The sequence below is a fragment of the Orbicella faveolata genome, unplaced genomic scaffold, assembly GCF_042242905.1.
Source record: "Orbicella faveolata isolate gen_17 unplaced genomic scaffold, um_ofav_v1 contig_46, whole genome shotgun sequence".
Taxonomy (NCBI): domain Eukaryota; kingdom Metazoa; phylum Cnidaria; class Anthozoa; order Scleractinia; family Merulinidae; genus Orbicella; species Orbicella faveolata.
In genome coordinates this window covers 7,660,354-7,685,000 of record NW_028301576.1, presented here as the reverse complement: position 1 = coordinate 7,685,000, position 24,647 = coordinate 7,660,354, and the positions used below count along the sequence as shown (strand labels likewise).

At 38.9% G+C, this 24,647-nt stretch overlaps 1 protein-coding gene and 1 long non-coding RNA gene across 2 annotated transcripts in view; one reads left to right on the top strand and one right to left on the bottom strand.

Moving 5' to 3' along the window:
• Nucleotides 1-24,647, top strand: part of LOC149098203 (uncharacterized) — a 443,460-nt gene that overhangs the window by 208,195 nt on the left and 210,618 nt on the right. The gene's annotated exons all lie outside the window — the stretch shown is intronic.
• The window catches only part of LOC110040832 (uncharacterized), a 50,765-nt gene that overhangs the window by 16,624 nt on the left and 9,494 nt on the right, over nt 1-24,647 (bottom strand). The window contains exons 10-31 of the mRNA XM_089277558.1: nt 23,989-24,247; nt 23,177-23,294; nt 22,066-22,271; nt 20,509-20,747; nt 19,467-19,572; nt 18,809-18,970; nt 17,268-17,399; nt 16,858-16,989; nt 16,181-16,387; nt 14,668-14,889; nt 12,903-13,053; nt 11,587-11,752; nt 10,243-10,508; nt 9,327-9,487; nt 8,523-8,682; nt 7,611-7,743; nt 6,527-6,719; nt 4,574-4,676; nt 4,157-4,270; nt 3,044-3,217; nt 1,976-2,215; nt 1,276-1,407 (exon numbers count right to left, since the gene is read on the bottom strand). Coding sequence (XP_089133684.1) covers nt 1,276-1,407; nt 1,976-2,215; nt 3,044-3,217; nt 4,157-4,270; nt 4,574-4,676; nt 6,527-6,719; nt 7,611-7,743; nt 8,523-8,682; nt 9,327-9,487; nt 10,243-10,508; nt 11,587-11,752; nt 12,903-13,053; nt 14,668-14,889; nt 16,181-16,387; nt 16,858-16,989; nt 17,268-17,399; nt 18,809-18,970; nt 19,467-19,572; nt 20,509-20,747; nt 22,066-22,271; nt 23,177-23,294; nt 23,989-24,247 — 3,776 coding nt within the window. The remainder of the gene's footprint in view (nt 1-1,275; nt 1,408-1,975; nt 2,216-3,043; nt 3,218-4,156; nt 4,271-4,573; nt 4,677-6,526; nt 6,720-7,610; nt 7,744-8,522; nt 8,683-9,326; nt 9,488-10,242; nt 10,509-11,586; nt 11,753-12,902; nt 13,054-14,667; nt 14,890-16,180; nt 16,388-16,857; nt 16,990-17,267; nt 17,400-18,808; nt 18,971-19,466; nt 19,573-20,508; nt 20,748-22,065; nt 22,272-23,176; nt 23,295-23,988; nt 24,248-24,647) is intronic.

Genomic DNA, 24,647 nt, shown 5'->3' with positions numbered 1-24,647 from the left:
GCCGGACTTGTCATGAAATCCCCGATATAGTCCGTCTGCGAAACTGCTCCCAAAAGCTTGTTCTGATATCCCGCATAGATACGCGGATCTGTGTATCCATTTCTGATTGGCTAGTTTCTTAGGCCTCTTGTGATTGGTCATATTCTTGCAAACTATAGCTATAATTCTGTGTTTTTACGAGGACTTTTCACCAGAGTAGAGCCGTTAGAGGTCATAGGTCTATGTTGTTTCCGTTGTTATCCGCGTGTAATTTGTAGATTTTGACACCTGTTTTTTGTTACGTGCTTTTTGCATTTGTACTGCAAGATATGATTTAAGCTCTCTTAATATTAGCTATGGAAGGACAAGGTTTGAAATATTCCGTGAACATGTTGGTTACTGGCATTTTGTATTATTACGCCGTACCCGGCTGTGTTTGATTAAATGTTGCAAGTTATGCTGCTTCTTATCACGGGTGTCATTTATCGTTGTCCGGCTTCGCCAGAGAATCTGGTCTGCCATAAGCGATCACGACTGCGATATTACAACGAGAACACTGGCACCACGAGGCTTGTCGAACAGAGCATCCGCAGTGATCGGAAGGCACTGGAAAATCAAAGATTTACCGTCACCTGTCGGCAATTTACAAAAATATTTTGACCTTCAAGAAATTCGCGAACCGAGTTTTCCTGTTCGGGTAGAAGATTATTGATTTCAAACTGCTCTCTCACGGCTTTGAACGCTTTTTGCCAACCTTCCTCTGTAATTGCAGGCATCTTATTTCCAACTCGAGTTAGATTTGACGTTTAATAATGTACAAATTTACAAATGTACTTGGGAAACTCACACAAAATTATTTTTAGCATTACGTGTAGTTGCGTAATCGCTTTCGCAAGAATTATCCAATCAGAAAGCGCATAAGAAACTAGCCGATCAAAAATGGATACACAAACTGCGGGATATCAGAACAAGCTTTTAGGAGCCGTTGCGCAGACTGACTATACCGGCGGTTTAGACTGTCTGCGACGCAGGCTAACTCTCAACGGTTGTTGCATGGAATCTCACTGGGGGAATAACGGAGCATAACAAAGTTTGTGTATAACAAAGTTTGTGTATAATCTTGTTCTGAATGTTAACCATAGTTAATAGAGGGCACTGGTTATAAAGCCTGGCAAGCATCAAAGGAGCAAACAAAGATGCCGAGATTTATGTTGGAATGGAATCTCCCTGCAACTATATGATGTTAACCAAACGGTCTCCTTCTCTCGACGTCTTGTAAAGCAATCCTTAACTTACCAATGCAGGTTTTGGCATCATAAGCGATGTTGTAACCAGGCCAGCAGCCACACTGGACTTTCAGGTTACACAGGTTATAACAAACCTGTTGACAGCCGCCATTATCAAGCTGACACAGATCCGCCATGGCACCTGTAAGAGGAGATAACAAGACTTATGATTTGCACGGAAAGAGGAGCTGATTTGAAATAAACTGGAAATGAGATTTCGACAAGAAAGCCGACGAGAGTTTGGTCAAATAAGAAATGAATTACGTTCAAAAATACTTTGATTATCCATTAGGGCATAAGAAGTCTCTTAAGTTCCTCGTGGAATGGAAACACGAGAAAAAAAAAAAAAAAAAAGCAAAACGAAATAAAACAACAACAACAAAAAAAACAAAACAAAACAAAACAAAACAAAACAAAACAAAACAAAACAAAACAAAACAAAACAAAACAGAACAAAAAACAAAAAACCAAAAACAGACCATTAATCAATGGCGAAAACCAATATGGCTGTACATGTGCGCTACATTTGCAGACTTCGAGACTTACTGCAAAGTTAAATTCATTGAATTCAATTATGTTTACCAGTGTATATTAAAATACAAGTGTAGAAATCCAATCGCAAACTGCAATATACAAAAGTTAAAAAAAAAAAAAGAAAAAAAAAAAATTACCTGGTGCGATATTTATATATTTGTATAATATTCACTCACCGACTCTGGAGTAAACAAACACCTCACATAACGTAAGGATACCCTCTCCAAACATCTGCACGGACACGTATCGTCCTGGGATTGGTGGATCACACTGAACGGTGAGGAATTGTCCCTGGCCCACAGTCCCCACGCGGTCATGACATGTTGGGTTCTGTAAATTGTTTGTGTTGACGCCAACTCTGACATCAAAGTTAGTGAGCCTCTCGTAGTATTCATAACGATTAACGATCAAGACGTCTAAAAGGTAAAGGATAGATAACTTCTTAACAACCGAGCTCGAGGGCCGCACTAGGAAATATTGGCCCGACGTCGCGGCAGTGTCGACCGAACGCGATGAGGTCCGTGCAAAAAACGGCCCTAGGCCAATATTCCACAGTACCGCTTGAGCAAGCTAAGTTAAAAAGTAGTTTATTATATGACACTCCATGGAAGTTGCAAAACGCTCGTAATGACCGTTTCCATGGAAACGGTGCTTCTGGAAAAATCCTGACCAAGAAAGAACCAATCAAAACTCTCGTATTTACCTCAAGACTACCTCACCTTATAATCCATCAAATATTTTCGCTCGCACGCGATTGGTCTAAACACGTTACGTGACCGAATACTTCCAAGCTAATACTGCCGAATGCCCGAGATTATAATCCTTCAAATAATTTTCGCTCGCGCGCGATTGGTCTAGACACGTCACGTCATCGAATATTCCCCAGATGAAACTGGGGAATATCCGATAATACTCCCCAATTTTCAAAACTGCGCGCGTTGCGAAAAAGATTGAAGAATAATAAACACAATAGCCTCCATTTGGAAAATATGCTCGGATATTTGTCCTTGGACATTATCTGTTCCCCGAAGCTCACAGTTTTCCTCGAGCTACGCTCTCGGAAAACTGTTCGCTTCTCGGAACAGAGAGCATATTTTCGCGCCAAATGGAGGCTAATGTTTATATATACACCGGAAGACTTACTGGTCTTAAGTCTCCTTGTAGAACTATTGTACAGTTTCGAAAATGAAAATCAAGTTTGGAAGCTGTGGTCACGCAATTTTAGGTCTGGATCTACCACGTACCTGTCACGATGTATTCCCTTCCAAGGTCAACTCTCCACCATGGATTCTGTTCTTTCCTGGTGTGTGTGCATGATTTCTGGTCATAGTAAGGTTGGTAGTTTTCATCCACAGCTCGGCTGCTGAATCCGTTGTAGTCAGTACTTGATTGTGCTGTTGTCTTCTTGAAAGCGAGATCTTTTAAAAATATATTATCAATGAATTATTTTCGAACTCTCTGTTTTAATTAAGTTCGATGTGAAGAACTATTTACAGAAACAAGGTTGCTTAATTAAGAAAACATCCAGTCTATTCACGTCGAAAGCTCAGAACAAAAAACTTCTCATTTAATAACAACGTCGAGGAAAGGTAGGATCTGATCACTGCTGAAGACATTAAAGATGGTCACAGCACTTTTATAAGGGTTTTGGAATCTTAGTTGACAGTTATCAGCTAAAATTCGGGCGATGTCTCTGCTGACAGTTAAACTTTCAACTCGGTTTTCAGCTATCGGAGAATAAATTACCTCTCAGATGTGTCAGTAGCTATCAGCTCCGAAACGCTTGCATCATTTCTCAACTGTCAGTTAGAATTAATTTTGACCAATTCTCAACTTTCTGTTAAAACCCTTTCGTACCATCCACCATGTTTGTGAAACTGTGTACATTTCTTTTATATTATTTACAAGTTGTGGGAGCTAACGCGTTCGAACACTGATATATATTCATGTGCACCGAAATGGAAGACTTAACCGCGAATGCAACTTTCAATAGTCAAGAATAGCGTTGATGAAATTCGCTAAGTATGGTTTTGAACATTGTGATTTTTAAAAAACTTCTGTCTCCATGATTAGAGCCAAACATGGTGAAGTTTTACGATGGAAGTTCTACCTTCCCTGGGCAATGATCATTAGCCTGAGCGAGTTGTCTCTCACAGTCAGGTGAACTGTTGGTCTGCAGATGTTTGATATGCTTTTTGTAATTTTTAGGTCACGTACTACACGATGAGTTGAGCTTTTGGTAAGAAAGACATCTAAGGCAACATTTATGAGATGAAAAGAATGATATCTCTAAAGCCCAGCGACAGCGGCGTTAAGGAACTATGGCGGTATTGTTGTGGCAGGAATATGTAACTTACTTCTGGGGTATTTGCTGCAAATGCTGACAATTGATTCATCTACAACCTCGAACCTCTGGTCAACTCGAGCTTGATCGAAATATGTGCATTTTTCCAGATGGACATATGGATCGGCTGTGGGAAAAAAAAACAAAAAAAAAACACATGAGATGAACTAAATTGTCAGAAAGACCACAATGTATGAATTATGCAGTTATAACATTAATGGTTAGAGTGCCTGCCTGGAAAGAATTGCCGAAGAAAATTATTTAAGGGATTTTTTACTCAAGACTGTATTAGGAAGAGAGAAATGGCAGTGGATTGAGAGATGGTAAAGCAGGAAGCGAGCCAAAGCGTACACTTGCTGGGTGGTTCCTTTCAAGTGTGGCAGAACAGAGTTTTATAATATATGTCCCAAACTATGATCCGACACCTTACTTGGAATAAAGTTGAATTTTAAGTGTTCCTTAATGACGGAAGTGTCGCTGTTTTCACATTTGTCGCTCAGTACAATTTCATCGTTGTTTGCTGGAAGCATAACCTGAGAAAAAAATTGTTTGTAGTTTAGTATTTTACTGGCCATTCCTTGTTAAAATGTCTTTAAATCTGTCTTCATCGTTACACTTCCAATATATAAACTGTTATTTTCTAACAATGCAGTATTGACAACTCTGACAGACATTAAATATGACTCATACGAAGCTAATAATTCGCCTCAATTGAACTGCTGACACGCAAAATTTATGGCGAAACTCTCTTCTACTTGTCGGAAGCGAACCAAAACACTATAGATTATGATCTTCAAAGTGGGTCTTTAGATGAAAGAGGCGACTAATTTTCTATCTTTCTCTTACTGTACAGAAAGTTTTCATATCAAAGCACTTTCTTATTTTCCAAGTCATGATATCAACTGTTGAAGCTTTATCATGGAAAGACAACGATATAAAGCTACACAAAGGTACAATGTAACACCAGCTACCAATCTTTTTTTGTTCTCTTCTGAAAGAAGAAAAATTATCGGTGAACGCGTTAAAATCCCATAATTGACGTCCAATGAAAATGAATCGCAGATCGTATGCTTTAAACCAAGGAAAACACTGCTTGGAACATAGTTTACCGAGCACCTTTTAGATCATTTTCTATGTGCAAATATTTCAAAACTAATCTCCTTCTGGGAGATTAGTGATCAGTGATTTTCTAAAAGAAAAATAAAACTAAAGGGACAAGGAGCTGTGGACTTTTTTGCAAAGAGATAAAGGGACGCTCATCCACCTTTTCTGAACTTGTAACGTAACAATTCGGTTTTCGCTAGGTTTAAATCAATGTGCAGTTTACTGTAATACCATGCAAGCCTCTGACACAGCCCATAAAGTACATGGAACGCCATATTTTTGCAATATTTGTCCCTGGCGGCTATATAACGACAATGTGTAAGCTAGGTTTGAAGGTTTTAGAACTTTTTTGTACGTATTTTATGAGCGTTGTTAAAGTTTTCGAGGGCTAAGAATTATGGGCAAGTGTACCAGTCGCCATCATTTTTCCTGCGGAGGATTTGACACCGTGTCATTTAGTGTAAGTGTTGTAGTAGAATTAGAACGAGACTGCTATACTTCTACTTATTGGTGGCCAGCCTTTTTGTCTGGGTATGCAAAATGCACAATATTGCTCCCAGAATAGAAAACGTCTGCCTCCTCTTCTCACATTACGATACAGCATGCACCAAAATCGTACCTCTACTTTTTGGTCTCTCTTTCAATGTATTTCGATATATGTACTTTTTCTTATCCTTTTGGTTTCTTTGTAGTACTAGTACGCTGCTGTACTGCTAGTGTATGTTGTAGATTATACAAATGAACCAGTATAAATGATTTTAAAAAGCACCGTAAGTAATGGAAGCAACGCCTTGTAAGGACATCACAGTATTCTAATACAATTGATTGATTTGTTCATGTAAGTAAGTAAGTAAGTAAGTAAGTAAGTAAGTAAGTAAGTAAGTAAGTAAGTAGTGTAAGTATTATTAATTTCAAAAACGAGTGTGAGGGTTTCATCAGGTTTACAAACGCGAGAAACACTTGAAACCACGAGGCCGCAGGCCGAGTGGATTTATTGTTTTCGACCAGAATAAGATGCTCTGGTTGGGTAAGAGCTGCATGAATAATTAATGAGTTTGAGAAGCTTTGTTAAAGACATTAGTATAGTATAACATTTTAAATAGTGTAAGAATCCAGTATTAGCGTTAGTAACGTATTGTGAATTTTTCTGTGTAAAAAAAGCAAACAAACAAACAAAACAAAACAAAAATCAAAATCAAAAGAAAGCATTATCGTGACTGTTCAGAGTAATTCATAGTTCTTTTGGAAAAAAAACATGCCTCATAAATTGTTCACTAACCCCAGACTTCGTGTTGACACACTTTTTACTTGCAATGTGTTGCAGTGACCCTCCAGTGGTGAAACTAAACTGATGTCCTTCACATGTCGAGTACAAACCAAGTGCAACACCATTCGTGGCTGCTCCTGTTGGCTTCACACATTTTCCACTCAGGGTGTGTTTCAGATATCCATTATCCAACGTAAACTCCAGCCTAGCAAACAGAGTATGTACGATTCTTTTCAACCTTAAAAATACTGATTTGTACATAATGGTTTGTGCAGTCTCAAAATCTTTTCCTGTATTTCTTTCTTGTGTCTTAATGATCTTCATTTTCCATCTCCCTTTCGTTCCTCCTTGTCTTTTTCTTTTCTTTCAATGTTCTTTCATTTCATAGCTCAAACCGTCTTTAGTATAGATCTACTATCGTTCTATCACGAATGCCGTTCTCTGATTGGCTACGCTACTCACTATATATTATGTGTTAGTATCACCCAACTAGTGGACTAATGCAAATCCTGCATTTTGATTGGCTACGCTACTAGGGGACTATTAGTAATAGTCCTCGAGTAGCGAAATTGGCGCCATCAAGCGTGACGCTTTCTTTCGTTTTATTCCCAAATAAATATTTTTTCAACTTGCATTTGCTAACTTTATTATTAACTTTTCTGTCCGACTAGTTGGGTGATACTAAAACAATTAGACCCTTCGCCCTCAAGGGCCACGGGTCTAATTGTTAAATAAAGTGTCCTCGTCAACTATCACGCGATAGAAATCTCGAGCTCATAATCTAATTGTTTAATAGACGTTTTGTAAGATATGAACGTCCGTTTATACAATTCTTATTACGTAATCTGTAAAGATAAAATCGTCTTCAGCTTGAATTTTTGTAAAATGCTTTGATTCATCATTCTTCGCCAATACATCTGATATTTCCAGGCGAGATCAAATGCGAGTAACTCTGCTTTCAGACGAACTCTTTGCCAACATCTACATCTACATATGTAATCTGCAGACAGATATTACAGCATGCATCTTAATATAAAAGTACAGCACTCTCTATCTTTTCATTTGGACCTACTTAACTGCATGATAATCTACTTACCGACTTTCACTGCATCCAGCGTAGATGACCAACTTGTTTCCTTCAGATACACTAGTTCCACCACCTTGTGGATGGATGCACTTTAGAGAGCCCAAATGGACTAAAGAACCTGGCCCATTTACACTTGTCGTGCCTGAAAAATGATCACATAGACGCATCAGCCGCCATTGCCGTGCGAGCCGGTTTTAGGAAGGTCTTTACTTGGGTATATCTTTCTTGCCCATTTTAATAACAGAGATTTCTTTTCTGTTGTGACATAACTTCGTGAGGATTTTTTTCTGTTTTCGGATATGACAAAATAGTTTTAGTCTGAGATCGCGGAGCAAAGATGGTGGATTTTATAACGTAATGTGACGTTTTGTTAAATAAGTGGGTAACCACCGATCTCTTGTAGAGTAACTTGAAACATATCCAGTAAAGGAAAAACGCTTTCACAGTGTCTTAAAACGACAAAACCCAATAAGCTTCAGAGCTTTCTATCTCCTTGTAACGCTAATTAGGGTTGGCGGGAGAGGGGGGGGGGGGGGGGTGGGGGCGAGAGACTGATTGTGCGACTGAGGTTTATAAGCCTTTTCTCAATCCAACTAAATTATAAGTCATTTTATTAATGAAGAAACTATAGTCTTTCTATGGACAGTAGCTTGCGGTGGAAACGAATTGGTGGGGAAAATGGTTATCGGATTGTGGTTTGTAAACCTTGATTAAACAAAACGGGCGCATTCTTTTGTTTACCACCCATCCAGCTGTACATTGTATATATTGTATATTGTATATATACAACTGTATATTATTATTATTATTATTATTATTATTATTATTATTACACAGTGTCGAAGAATCTGTTGATTTCAATAAACAGATTCTCCTTCAGCTCTTTTGCAGAACCACTATTATGTTTGAAACTTTATTCACCGACTGTCCAGCACTGATTTGCTCTTCTCCTCTTGATGGATCTCACTGCCAAGTCGCACTGGAAATTTTGATCATCTTGTGCCTGGTCACACTTGCTTTGTATCAGCTTCGAGCCCTGAGAGGCTCCGTTCGTATCGATACAGAGCTTGGAGTACGTGCTCTAAAACACAAACGCATTACAATTACAGAGACATCATTCTAAAAATGGATTTGCTCCAATTTGGCTCAGGCAAATAAGTGTAATTTGAAGGCTTAAAAGCAAAGGGGTAATGACGGTGAATGCATCAGTGTTACACCTTTACACCTCTGTATGAAAAGGTCTGACAAATACGGCATTCGCCATTTTTTTTGCAACACATTAACCTTCGTTTTTAACTCGTGAATTGTGCATTCCAATGAACGAGGTATCGAATATTCACGTCGCATTTGCTCGAGCAAAATTAGAGCAACTCTATTTTCTCACTAACATACTGATTAGAAACATCACATGTATTATCTATATCATTATAAAATCGCGTTCTACCGTGGTATAACGCATAAAATTACCGACGCAATATCTTAAATGGGAAGAAATCGCGACAAAAGAAAATTAAATTTCGAATTTAGGCCAGCTTTGAACAATTAAGTTTCCGCGCAAGTCATTTTGATTACCAATTGCAGGACAGGAATGCAACAGTTAGCATGTTTGTAATAGTGGGAGCTGAATTAACGCAGGCAGCAAATGTGTTGGTTTTCCTTTTAAGAAAGAAAAGCATTAAATTGGAAAATATTCTATCGCTATAGCTGAAGGAAGAGTTCATAAACCTGGATTTGTCCTTTGACGGTGTAACTCCAGACCTGTCTCTCGTCAGTATCCTTACAACCTGTTACTTTAATTAGAGTACCATCTGTCTTGGAGTCCACGTACAAACAGGGTCCATATCTGTCATCTGTGGCGGATTGCTGATTCTCTATCAAGAATTGCTCTTTACACCGGAAGAAGGAAGAGACCAATTACTTTTTGAAGCATGGAATTGTTAAGTCATAATTGTATAAGAATCTAGTGTATTAAGAACCTACTGGCTGAACTTTGAAAATTAGACCCCCATTATAAAAGAACTCATTCAACCTGAAATTTAAAACAGGTTTTTATTTGTAAGATCAGCCTAATCAAGTTAAATTTGTCGCTTCGTCGCCAAGTAGGATAATAATAGTAGTGTTATTTTGAAAAAAAAAAAGTTTTTCTTCGTCAAACTAACCCCAGATTTCCCGAGTTAATTACATGTCAGCTGCAAAGAAAAACATTATGGTCTCGGTAGGACAGCTCGATTTTGATTGCTATTCGTTATGTGGGCGCAGTCACCGTATGCAAGGAGGCGCAGTCTTTTTCAATGTTAAAATATTTCGGTAGATCGACTTGTTGAACCAACTGCTGTACAATAATCTTCGATTTTCTGTTTGATTCACTGTATGTTTTTTACGACCACGTGAAACAAAATCTGCCAGCTAAATAGCAGAAAAATGCGCAACCTCTGAGACAAAAAAACTTTCAACCCTTCAAATATGAGGAAATGTCCCATCGTGGCCCTGGCTTACTGGCGGATTTGAGCCATATGACCGTTGTGACTCCAAAAAAGCCTATTTTGCGGTAAATGAAATATACTGATATGACCTCAGTCTTTCTTTAGATAACGTACTATTACTGACCCAGTTCTTCTCTAGATAAAGGTATGAAGCTCACCTGACATTGCAAAGTCAACATAAGGATTAGGATTGTCGTAGTAGTTAGTCTCAGTGTCTGTTGCATCTTTTTGATTCATTTTATCCTGGTACCATTCAGTGGATTTATCCGATGTCGCCCTCAGGCTTCCAATTGGGTCCCTTAGGTTGAAACTCACGGCGAGAAATAGGTCCGCTCCAAAAATGACCAAGTCGACTGCTGCAGTGAAAATCATATCGGGGTATCCTCCGGATGCGTACGTGGACAAAGCAAAGTCGATTATGATACTGATGGAAAATAATTAAAAGCAAAACTTGATTATTTACCTCTATGACTGTGGTCTGGCAGCGTGTCTTAGTCCCGCTTTAATGTGCTATATTGTTAAACAATCGGTAATAATGCAAGAAAATAGCTAAAAAAAGCAGAATAACAACAAGGAAGCCAAGGAAGAAGAAGAAGAAGAAAAAGAAGAAGAAGAAGAAGAAGAAGAAGAAGAAGAAGAAGGAGGAGGAGGAGAAGAAGAAGCAGAAGCAGCAGCAGAAGAAGAAGCATTAGAAGAATAAGCAGAAGCAGCAGCAGAAGAAGAAGAAGAAGAAGCAGGGGAGGAAGAAGCAGAAGTAGGAGAATAGGAAGATCATGATGATGAGACAGAAGCAGAAGAGGAAGCAGAAGAAGAAGCAGAAGAAGAAGAAGAAGAAGATAATAGATAAGAAAATAATAATAATAATAATAATAATAATAGTAATAATAATAACAATATTTACAGAGGATATCACGAAGCTAACACTAAGTTAATTAGGGTGGTCCTCTGTCTACATTACTACAATTTACTATGCAGAATTAAAAACTGAAGCTTAAAAATTTAAAATTACAAGAATAAGCAGACGCAGAAGAAACAGTTTGTTTAGCTTTGTGTGCTGTAATGATTCAATTTAACGCCCGGGGCACTAATTACCATTAGTTGCTTAAGGGAATTTTTATTGGAGAGGAGAAAATTGTAAGAGGCAGGGCGTTTTTCTCTTTTTGGACATACATCACAGTATACACATATAAAAGTGATACGGTCCTTTATTGAATAAATAGCCCTTTTGTGACAGCCCTTACGATAGCTCTTCTATGACAGTCACAGAACAATTTGCTTCATTATTCGAAATCAGTGTACTCATCGTTTTGTCCAGGCTGTATATTTCATCAGTCGTCTTATTAGTCTATTCTAGACTGTGGTATGTGATCCTTCTGATTAATGCAGTGTAAATAATTGATATATTTTGTAATAAATTGCTCACTTATCTACCGGTCAGATGTGTTTGCAGTAGTAGTATCGTTACATATAAACAGAAACAAATAGCGATTAATCTAAATTACCTTTTAACTCTAAAGGCCGTGAGAAGGAAGTTAATAGCTTTGCCGACCCATCTAGTGGCAGCCTCAGTTAACTTCAGAAAAGCTACAGCAACATCCAATACGCTACACAGACCTTTCGTGATATGGTTCACCACGTTGCACGCTCCCTCACACAGACTCGCCACCGCTGAAAACACACAATAAAAGGTTTGTTGCGTATAAGCCAAGGCTGTCGCAAGCGACCGCCTTGGAAAATTTGAGGTAGTAGTCCTCGTAATTCTTCAAATGCTGTATCTCCCAGTTTATAGTCACAAGTTTCGAGTTTATTAAAAAAAGAAGCAACACAGACTCCGCTGAAACTCGGTATTCATTTTGATTTGATTGTTGTTCGCTTTGTTTTGTTGTTACAAGACCAAAAAAAAAAGCACAATCGCAAATCTGCCAGTCTAAATTTTTAAGATGAAGTGACCACTCCCGTTTTGAACCATATCGTTAGAAGATTTAAAGAGGTCATTGACGTTAGTCTAAAAAAAATGGAAATGACCTCTAAACTACTTGACTTTGTGTTGCACTCCACGCAAATGCAACTCTCCAGATCCACCATTTAATGGAGGGACAAAATAATAAATAAATGAAGTGATCCATTTAAGGACGAGCGGGCCATTACAACTAAGAAGAAAATGGTTGATGAAATACCATTAATCACGCAGTTTAGACTACGAGTAGTCCCTCTTTCGCTTAGATCATCGTGCGTGACGCGAAAGAAATCCGCAAGAAAAAATGGCCGCCTGAAATCCTGTGGGCGAAACGCGCGTATTTCTCCCCCCTACCCTCCCCCCCCTAACCCCCAGGAGTTCACAAGGCCACTTTTTTCTCGCGGCTTTCTTTCGCGTCACACAGCAGTTGTTCTCTGTGGGCATGTTCAGAAACAGCTTTTTACGCTCGGACGCTTCGCCACAAAAAAGACCGGAACCACGAAACGTCCTGCTTTCTTATTATTGGTCACCGACTACCGCAAACAAGCGAGCCTCACGAAATCCAGTAATTATCTTTCTAGTGTTTTCTGGTCACGCATTAGGAGCATTAGGTAGCGCGTGATGTGCGCGCACAATAACAACGTCCTGATTACGGACTTTGGTTTAGGCTCCTGGTTCATGCAATTTCTTTTTTATTTAACCTGCTTGATGCGGAAATTCACATCGCCTTATTCATAGCAACAGTGTTTAAGAGTCAAACACGATATACATTTTAAACAAAATAGTTTTGGGTGTCCCCAATCGGTAGGTTCCTTGTAGCCATCAAGTAGGCTGAAAAATAAATAAATATTGATTGATTACCGTTACATCCTCCTCCAACAACTCCCTCGCAGATAATTTTACTGACGAAGCGACGACGGCGGACATGACTGGCAAAATCTTCGTTTCGCATCTTCTCCAACTCTCGCTTCTTTCTCCAGCCCTTAAACGCTTTCTTAAAGGCTTTTCCAACCTATATGGACAAACGAGAATGATGGTCAAGTTTTATTTGCAGGAATGTTCACATGATGGTTGAGCAGTAACACTGACTTTGCTCTTTTGCCGCGTCAACAAAACGACTTTGAAATGTCTGTCAGTCCGAAAGCAGGGCTTTGTTAAAACGTTTTTTAGTTCCAAGAGAAGAAATCGTCAGCAACAGACCTTCAAGCTCTCTTGATCGAAATTTTCTTATTTTCATTTGGAGTTGAACGCTGGTGTTATATGTTTAGCTTGAACAAGTTCCGAGACCAATTGGTGCACTAAAAAGCCAAATTCAAAGGCAAAATATAAATCCATTTTTTTCCAGCCGTAGTCATTGCTTACAAGCTCCGTGTTTTAAAGTGGATCAAAACAGTTTCTAGCACTTAGATTGTGATGGTTCGTTTATAACTGCTTTTTCTTAAATGCCCTTTTTTTCCAGCCGTCATCATTGCTTACAAGCTCCGTATTTTAAAGTGGCTCAAAACAGTTTCTAGCACTTAGGTTGTGATGGGTCGTTTATAGCTACTCTGTATCACTTGATGCTACAATTATGTTATTAAAAATCTGCCCAATCATTGGTGAACACGTTGCTATCATTTTCGTGACGCAATAGGTTACCATAGCAACAGTATGACCTGCGAAAAACACTCTCAATTACAGCTTTAGGGGCTTATAATTCAAAAAAGGCACGGTGAATTGAAGAATTTTATATTGTCAAATTTTAATAAGCATGATAAGTTTGAACTTTTGGCAAAGTTTACAAAAATCTGTACATGGGGTTCAGAGCCACCTTAAATTTTCGAAAATTTAAGGTAATATTCTCGCTTGAGTGGTTTGCATTTAGGAAATTCAGCCATTCTCGAATTTTCTACAAACTTGCCCAGGAGAAATCGATCTATGTCATTATGTGTCCCCATTTTGAAAGTTCTGGATATTCTAGTCAAATTGAAAGCGCCAGATGTTTTACCTTCTGAAGTTCAAACACTTACTAATGGAAAGAACTATCAAAGTATGAAAGTGGTTTTCGCTTCTTCATACAGTAGGCAGACAACGATATAACGCGTCTTGTTTGCCGAGGAGGCTGAAAGAAAAACTTTCGAAATATTAACTTTTTGTAAGAACGAAAACGAACACCATTGAGCCATTTCTCTGGTGGAACATGTCAGTACTTAAACTAGTTTACTTGTTTAACGAGACGAGTGATCCGTTATGGAGGCACCCATACGCTGGACAGGGTAATTTAAAGGTGAGTCTGCCCTACACAAGTAACTGAATTTAAGAAGTGTAAGCCTGCAAGATTGCGGTTGTTTAATATGACTTATTACAGTATCCAGAAATCTGGGATGGGAAACATAAAGGTCTGCGGATAGTTAACTAGCAGGCCAAAACTAGACTCCATAAACCTTTCAAGCGAAAATAGCAATTGGACGTTTGCGGCGGATTAATTTCACCTCAATCCTTTGCTCCGAACAAGATCCTGCAGTAGAGGGCAATCCTACAGAGGGTAGGCATCTTAGTTTTTTTTTACCCTGGCATGCCAAGAACCCTCCAACCTGCGGATGGTTCAGATTTGGAAATTAATCGCCCCCAAAAAATCATCACTAACCGAAGATAAAGCTTTGCCGATCCATTTGCCAGCTGCATCCATGAACCCTTTACAATCGTCTTGCGCTTGTTTGCATTTAAGACTCTTACAGTTATCGCACTTGAGTTCCAGTTTTCTTTTACATTCCTCTTTCTTCTCAGTAACAGCTTTTTGCGCATCTTGCAAGCTTTTCTCTGCTGCATCAAAAGCTGCTTTGACCGCTTTCGCTGCTTCATCCAAAGCCTGAAAGAATGTGGTTCCAAAAATTTAGTCTAAACGTACTATCGGTGTTATATAATTCTAACGATTTTTTTGGATTTCTAAAAATTATTTATGGTAAGCATACTTAGATTCACTATTGTTTTAACCATTTCCGAAATTTACAAGGATTTTTCGTTCTTCAGGAGAGCGAGAGGAATTTTGATTATTGTGGCGATTTGCACTCGTCGTTCAGCTGAGTACGGATGTGAGTCTATTGAGGTTTTTTTGTAATATCTCGAATTAGTATATACATAGTGCTTTGATTGGTTAACTCGGAGGTGATTAGCAAGTACTATTCACCTCCGAGCAGCCGGCGCGAGAGATTTTTAAATAATCGACCGCTTGTCACACATCAAATAACGTTTTGGTCCGCTAATTATGCAGCTTGTGTGGTATATACTAACACAATTGTTCACCTCAGTGTCGGTAAAAGTGATGGATATTTACCTCCACTTCGATGAATAATTGTTAATTATTCTCGCATTTTCATTGTAAGCTTCTTTATGATCAGTTAAAAATATGACGCATAGATTACGTGATTAACGTTGTTTTTTATTATATGAAACAAACTGATTCCATGTTGCCGTGCGTCTGTTCAGTATTAGATTACAGAAGACATCAAAATGTGGTAAGTATTTCGGTAACACACTCGACTATCGCCTCGTGTGCCGCGTTTTTGCTCATAACACACTTTGACTTCATCTGTGATCTATTACTGACCAGACGCAAGGCAACACGGAATCTTTTTGTTAAACAGATGTATGCCTTGGATATTAATATAGATCGCGCTATTAACTTGCTGTTGTACATTAATTACACCGAGCACACAAGTACATACCCAAGACGACTATAGTAATGAAAACCTGCATGCATGGAGCTCAATGTACATATATTGTAAGGATTTAATGAGTAACGCAATGGCCTGTGCAAGTGCGTTACATTCACTGACACGTTATTTATCCTTCCTCTATCGAACAGCATCTTTTAGTCCCAGATTTCAAAAAAAGGAAAAAACAAAAACAAACAAACAAACAAACAAACAAACAAAAAGATGTCTGCACACTTTCACCATTGTAAAACATGTAGATCTGCCAGTTGTTTTCATCCCTAAAAATGTCCAAGATGATTGAAATTTAATATATTCTAGCAAAATAGCAGATATTGGCTGTGCAGACATGACGGAAAAAAAGTCAACTAGGTTTTATATTTCCTTGTAAGGCCACCAATTCGAACTGGCACTACGAAAATTCCAAAACTGGAGTAATTTTCTTACGTTGTTTATTCCAGTCAAGTCCACTGTAACTCTGACATAAAACGAAGCACCAGCGAAGGTTAAGCTGTAACTTGCTGACACAAACACCTCAGCCGTGATTAGCCCCAGGAAGCTTCCTCGGATTAGCAACTCCATCCGGGTCATTGTCAAGTTCAAACGACAGTAAGTGGAAATTCCCAGCAGCTCCGTGTACCCTTCGATGTATGCCTAAATAAAAAGACCCCGTTAAAAATACAGCGTCATTACAAGCCTAATGGTCGGCTCGGGTCAAGCCGGCCAGGTTCAAGATTTGGCTGGGATCACTGTGTTATCACCTTGGGAAAGGTGCTTTTGCGTCACAGATGAGAGTTCGTTTTACTCAGGAATATGAGAGGGTACTCGGGGGCTTAAATGCAACTTAGAACAGAAGAATTAGAGTCAAATCATTTCCATCCAAAGGGAAATAGTGAGTTTCCGAACCTGATACACTCGTAACGTTTTTTAAAATGGTCCACCCTTAAGTGTTAAGTTCAAGCTGTGATTTCATTCTCTTTGTTTGCCGTGCTGCAGTGTTCTGTAACGTGCCATTCCACTTCCTTTTCAATCGAAAATTCGTTTTAGTTGCAAGAAATAAGAAAGCAAATTTTTGCACCACTACGTTCTGTCACTTTATCTAATAATCTGTACTATTGTTTTACCTCAAGGAAGGGCGGAGTCTGTCTGGAGTCAACATAGAACCAAGGACCTTCTTCCGTGTTCGTCGGGCTACGCGAGATTTTAGCAATTCCTAAGATGTCGACTGGATCTGGTTTCAAGTCTACAAAAACAGCCTGGAAAAAATTTCAAATAAGGTAAACATTTGAAGGGATTATAAGTATTCATTTACAAAATCTGACAGATATATAAATTCTCATATATCACCTAAAGCAAGTTAACTGCCTCAGAAAGCACTTCGATAAAAATGCAGTTATTAATTAATCTTGTATCCCTTGATGTATGGCACTTGCCACTGGATGTAGTATTTAATTGTCCCTGAGAAGGGTGAAATTTAGATCATACGTGCACGATGAAAACACTCTATACAATTGCCACTGACAGTGTTACGTACCACATCTGATAACTTGACATGCGCGTAAATCTCCCATCCTAGAATGTTAACTCGCCCTTTGATCATGAAACCCTTGTAGATGTACGGACCACCAGCAATACGTAAATCAAAATCGGCCGTGGCATAAGAACCCTGAAAATATCAAAAGAGTGCAAATAACTCTTGATGATATGTGTGTGTATGGTGCTCTTACTTCCTTGAAGAGTGTTCAAACAAAAGAATCGAAAAAATAGCAAACTGATCATACATGTAATACTCCGTGTGATACCTATACTGAAGATAATAAGACCAATCCCCGCCTACCCCTCCCATCCCACCCCTCAAGAACAAAATTGCAGGCGTATTTTGGGCGCGTGAGTGCACATTCTCGTATCCTTGGCTTGCACGTGACGTCATCATTTTCTAAAATCTAAAACTAAAGAGCCATCAAAGTTTTTATCCTCATCAGGCATTAGAGGGGGGTAGATTTATATCTGCTTACAGCTTTTCAGCTCAATACCTTGCTTCGTCTGGTAACCAGCGCATTTTGAATTTCAGAGTTATGGCGGTGCGTGACATAAAGCTATGAACGCGCTTGTCGAAAAATATATACTTATCTCGGGATTTTTAGCCTATTCAGAAGTTAAAGTTTTAGGAAAAGTGCTTATGTAAATGCTTGTTTGTTCAGTACAGATAATCAGCCGCCTAGATAGACAAAGTAAGTTCCAGATGTTTACACTATTTTCCGGCCGCCATGTTTGTGTCCCACGGAAGTACACCCACATGGCGGCTCCATTCTGGGCTCTGTAAATTTGTGCAAAATGTTTCGACGAATATCTGAAGTTTAGGAAAACGCACAGACTTAAAACTTGGAGAAGTGTCTACTTTACCAATCTCCTATAACATCACAATTTCCTAACTTTATCCACCGAATGGTTTTCGAATTTTTTTTTTTATTGCGTGACAGCGCAAGCCACGCATTAGGTCGCCATCGCAATCTGACCAATCCCTCTACCGGTCAAGCATCCAATTACAATTCAAGATGGAAGCATCGAAAACCTGGTCAATCGAATGTTCCGTTCCAAAATAACGCCTGTACTACAGGCTACCTATAGTGCTCTGTCATTTCCTACGCCATTTGATCGAGGCATTCCAGAAGAAGATGATCCGAATGTTATTTTCGATCACTAAGTGCGAAAATTCACGGAAATTGCATTCCAACCCCTAAAGGAAATTGATGGGATCTTGTAAGCCGTTAGCACCTGAGCTTGAAAATATAATGCGCGCTAAAAGTACTTAAGCTAATTTAAAGTCTTCTTGACTTCAGACTGAGGTTCACGGACTTCTGTTTCTCCCCGCCGAAGAAAAAGAAGGGAAAAAAACCAAGAAGCTGAATCCTCTCACTGTCATTTCTGTTTTTTTTTTTCTTTCCGCTAGCTCTTTCAATCTTCGTTCATTCTCTGATAAGAAGTGTAGAATTATTCTACACTTCTTATCAGTAGCTGTGAACATGGTTATCATGTTTTTGATCCAGTGCCTCACTTTAGAATTGCCAATCTTACCTCGGCGCCTTCTGGGAAGCCTGATTCCGCCACAGGAGGAGGAAGTTGAAATGTGAATCCCAAAAGTCTGATGATCTTTCCCAGCGTGAGCGCCGTGATAGACGCGTAGAAGAATTGCGGCTCTCCAACACCAACGTATCCACTGCCACCGAAACAATGACCCTGAATGGAATTTAATATATATTTTAATATTTTCGTGGCATGAAGTGACTTGGAGTATTGCTACATCCCCACCGCAGCAAGTTTGCCAGTTTATTATTTTCTTCTAACAATAAAGAGTCAGTGATCTCAAGAGAAAGAGAGTTTAATCAAGATCTTTGGACCACCATATAGAAAACAGAGAATTGTTGGATATTAGCTCTACATAATGGAAGACGAAAGGAGTGTTTGTGCCTTGTGTTGTAACCATGGATTCGGTTGTTTGTTGTGAATATGTCTACCAATTATTTTGAGGGGGAGGAGAGTTTTTAAACGAGGACATGATGCAGATGTACTAAATGAGTGTCTTGAAGCTTTGATTTTTGTCTCTTATGTTGTTAATGTAACCCGCTTAGTTGCGTTATTTTCAACTACGAAAATCTAGCCAACTGGATTTACCTAGATAATAACGAAATCATGCTATATACATCATGTTAAATTATGCCGTTTATATACTCACATCGTTATTAAAGTCTGCCGGTATTAGACAGTCGTATCCAAATTCTACTCGCATTCCAAACTGTACACCAGTGATGGGTATAGGCGCTCCGACTTTGTACGTCATACTGTGGAGCGAAGGTAGTAAATGGTAAAAAGGTCATTGCATGTGCCATCTGCAAACCAGCTTTTTGGATAAGGAAGGAGACCAAAAGAGAGGTGTTTAGCCAGCCTTCAAAACTGTACAAGCGGTAAACCGTGTGGCAGTAACATAACAATCAGGGGGGAAAATGTTGAGACACTTTTGCAAACAAGTAAAAGACAATATGCGATTTGTGATTTATGAGAAAAACATTTTTTAAAGGAGCTGAAAGTGCATTCGACGTGTGAATTTTGTTAGAATTCTCTATTTAATCAATTAAAATGTACTCTCCTTTTCAAATCGCTTTTTCCAGGGAGAAACACTTCGAATGGACATACTATCGCTTGGTTGACATAGTCTCAGAAAATAATTAGAGTTGTCTATTTAGGTTTAGTTAGATACCTAAACACAAAACAAAACAGTACAAAATAAAAAGCATTATTTAAAAACTTCACAGACGTTTTCAAGCTTCGAGGGTTGGAGTGGAATTAGGCTGTAGTTTTAATCCTTAAACAGATCGATCAACTTTTAAATATCTGAAAAGAATGTTTAATCTTTTATTTTCTTTGGTCTCAAATACTTGTCAAAGAATAAAAAGAGCTGAATGAGTGGACGTTTATCTATCAGGAAATAAGTACTTCTGAAAAATATTTAGTTTTATTGTATGGGAAGGCAAATCCGACCGTTCTGATTCTTGGACGGGATTTTGCTAAATGGAACTTTTCCATTGAAATTTTCATAAGCCGAGTATTTTATTTTTGGTTTGAAATGCCGGCAAATTCAGAATTTGCTACTACTTGCCAATATTTCCCCAGTACGGCTCTCGCGCTCGGTTAGCAAGAGGTTAAAATTAAACGTCAGGTGCGTTTGCTCAAAATATGTTTTTCTTTTAAGAAACTACCTACCCAGGCAAAATCCTTACCCAACAAATATGTTCCCCAGAGCAAGCCAAGGGATGGTGTATGCCTTCCGCCACATACCACGCATGCCCAGTTTTCCTGACACTTTCTGTTCCGTGAAATCATATTCCAACACACCAAAGAGCCACAGTTCACTGTTAGGAGCGATTATACCGTCACGTTCAATTTCACCGTTGACAGGCACCTTGATGTCTGCACGGAATCCTAATTTTGTATGTGTATGAGTGGCATTCCAGTCGGCCTGGGAGAGAAAAGAAGATTAACTTGCTCAGAGAATTCTCACACCCTGATTGGTTACCTAGGAGAGGTATTCAGCGTGGAATTGCGACTCTTGAAAATGAAAGCGAGGCTTTGCGTGATATTGCACTGGAGCGACAACAAAACAACAACTCAAAAACAATTAGAAACAGTGACCCGTTTACCCATGTTTTTAAAATCACTATCGCCGTCCACAGAGCCGAAAACAAACTTAAGTCTTTTTGAAAGTGGAAGTCAATTGGAATGGATTCAACTGGAATGGCTTTTCTCGAGCGCCCATTGAGTATTGCAACATCCACACAAACGTAAATGAAACGGAGATTCTTTCATTTAAGAGGAAGACTATGCGATTCAAGGAAAATTTATAACCTGACTCGTGAATTTCACGTTAAATTTCACCTAAAAAACCGATATCACACCCATCGCTTCGCGATTCGTGCGATATCGGTTTTTCGCGTGAAACTTAACGCGGAATCCCCTCGTCAGGTAATGAATTTTCCTATAGTATCACATACAATTCCAGGAAAGATTAAATTAAAACGCCCTTTACTGTTTGTAAATATGCATTGGTTATATTCAAGGGATATTTAAGTTTGAAAAATGCATAAAATATGCAAATGAGAGGACTTAGTCATCCACTCGACCCAGTATTACATCAAGTATATAAATAAAGCTATCTCGGTCAATTTGCAGAAGAGACCATTGAAACTTGGTAAGCTAATAGTTCTACCGGCAACACACCTACGGCGGTGACTTACTCTTTTCAAGTTTCGTCCAACCTGATTTCAATATTTTAGTTATCTTTAGCTCGAAAAACATTAAGGAAGGCCACGAACTAAGCCTAACATATTTATATGTTTGCTGGATCATGCAGATGAGGCACCATCGGCAAATCCTTTATTATAATCGAGTAAATATTTTCGCTCGCGCGCGATTGATCTAAACGCATTACGTGACTGAATTTGCCCTAGCTAAAACTGGGGAATATCCGAGTAATATTCCCCAATTTTCAAAACCGCGTGTTGCGAAAAACTTTTGAAGGATGATAAACGCAAATAACCTCCGTTTGGCGCGAAAATACATGCTCGAATATTGTCCTTGGACATTATCTGTTCCCACAGTTTTCCTCGAGCTTCACTCTCGGAAAACTGTTAGCTTCTCGAAACAAATATCCGAGCATACTTCCGCGCCAAATGGAGGCTATTGTCTATATATTGAAAAGTTCTGGGAATGTCACATCGTTCCAGTTGTGTATATGTGTATATTTCACCTCTTGCAGTGCTTGTTCAGCGATGACTTACCTCTACGTACAACTCAAGTTTGTCGAAGTAGAGTCCATCCCAGATACGAATGTAAGCAAAGCCTACAGCGACTCGTATTTTCTTCCATTCAAACTGACCAGTGATGTAAAAAATAGCCGTTGGCCCTATGATCATCTTTGTAATTTCACAGAATGCGTTGCCACTACAGTCTTTGGGTAGGGCAAGTTGGGCTGCCATGAAGATACCTATATAGATACATTGTACAAAAGTAAATAGATAAAAATATATAGTTGGTAAATTGATGACAGTAAATTGAAATCACGTGATTAGTAGAAACACAGTTGGTAATTCACTGGCTGACTGGTGAGGAGTAATACATTGTGGCCAATACTCGATTAACCCCTTGCCCTCTTCCCTTTTTAAACATCCCCTCTAATAAGCCCCCTCCGTAACTTCCACTTTTTAATAAACCTTCCGACGAGCCAATATATAAATAGCCGAGCCAATTTATAAATAATTTGAATTAACTGCATTTTTATTGAGCAGAAATAAGACCTAAAAAAGTCTCCTTCGTCTATTTTGTTATATTCGCTTGATAATTAATGACTGCTTAATAAGTTTCCTCTCTTATAGCGTAACGTCTCCACTCCTCCTCAAAAGGTCTTGAGAAGATCGAAAATACATGTTCTCAAGTACATCCAGTATTGCGTGTAAACGTTTTGCAGCGGCTAATTAAAGAAAATATTTTGCATGCAATTTTTACTTTCACTTTCTATCAAATTCCAACCCAACAAAATGTTAACATTTGTCACCTTAACCTCTTATATAATTATTTTTCACAAGAATAACGTTTGAACGACGTTCATGGGATGTTGCAGGAATAAGCCAGCTAGCCATGTTAAAATAGACTGGAATAAAACGTTTACGAAGCCGTTTATATTACCACCTGACTAACAATTTCAATCCAGGCTACCTATAGAATGTTAGACGCGACGAATTTTAGCTTACAAAACCGGAGGTTTCTCTCCAAGAAGTGTCAACTTTAGATCTTTTTGAATTAAAACTTTCCATTTACAAATACCTGCACTGTGTTCAAGAGCATTTAGACGCAAGTGCTAATACTTTGTGATAACCGTTAGTAAATACTAACCTTTTGGAACAGTAGTAGTGACCTGGGTATGAAGTGGTTCCTTCGAAAACTTGGTCTCTGCGTCCGTTACGATTTGCTGAAATCCTATCTCTTCAGTCGGGTGAAAAGATATACCAATCTAAACGAAGTAATACAAACGTAATATATAGATTTAGCCAAACTCTTGATCACAATATGTTAATTTGGCTTGAACCTGCAATCCAATCAAAACCTAGCACGTGGTCAGCGGTCAGCCGTCTGACGACGCTTTTCGTCGTAGGGCGCATGCTCTCGATCCATACTGCTAATCATGGTCTCTATTTCTATGCATGCATGTGGTTCTGTTCCTATAGTTATGGTGCTTCGCTATTAGTCGGAAAACCAATCAGTATTTATGAACCAAAAAAAAAGAAAAAAATAGTACGTCTAAACTCTGATCATTTACAATCAGTAATGGACTGAGGCTCATTAAGCCGACCGTTCATTTTCACAATAGTTCCCACTTCTATGCTCTCGTTTTTTCCTTTTGTGGCCACGGTACCTAACTGTGAGTGGGGGCCATTCCATGGCTAGAGACGTTTTTGACATGGCCTTGACTTAATCATTTTATTCACGATCAATATTATTATTAATTAGAAGGTTCATGTATGGGCAACAAGGAAAAAGCTTCATGGAAGTCTTAATTCTGATCCAAACAATATTAAAAGGATGAGTAGAGAATAGAATTGGAAAACGTATCGTGTTAACAACTTGAATAGTTGTTGAAAATGTGAGCACTGTTGTCAACCTAACAGAACATTGTCATGGATTAAAAGATGCGGGATAAATCTTACCTGCAATTCTAAGCCAAGAGCATCCAGAAAATCTACTCCAATGCCGGACAATTTCTCGGATAATTTACCGAAAGACTCGCTATCAAAAGCGAAACCAACAGCGAATGTTGGCCGCCCAAATCTTATTCCCGTAATGATCTCAACGTGAATTGGAACACCTCCCGCGTCAATAGATCCAGTAAAGCGGTAGACTCCGACTTTGTCAATCTTCCTGAGTAATTCTACAGGCTTCATGGTGAAATCCCATATTCCAGCTCCCCTAGAAGTAGACAAGTCACCGCCAGCAGTTAATGCAGGGCGGAGTGTACGCAAGTACGTTCACCCTATCTTAATTGGTTCAAAATGAAAACCCGGGGGGTACTCCGAGAACAATTGGGTCGGGGTGTGCGACCCGCTTCCCAAAACCCTTACCCTATTTATGACCACAATCTGCGATTTTCAATACCCTTTTCATGACCTGGCCCTAAATCAATACCTTGTTTCAGACCTGCCTTATACTTAGTTCCATAGTTCAGACCGATGTTAAAGGCACCGTGAAGGGCTTTTGTTGATCGGACTTATCGATAATGATGAAAAGTAGCTTCTTCTAAAAAAAAAATCATGCCCAATTCAAGACTAGAGTGTGAAAACCAGACCCTATTAATGATCAAAATGGCTAG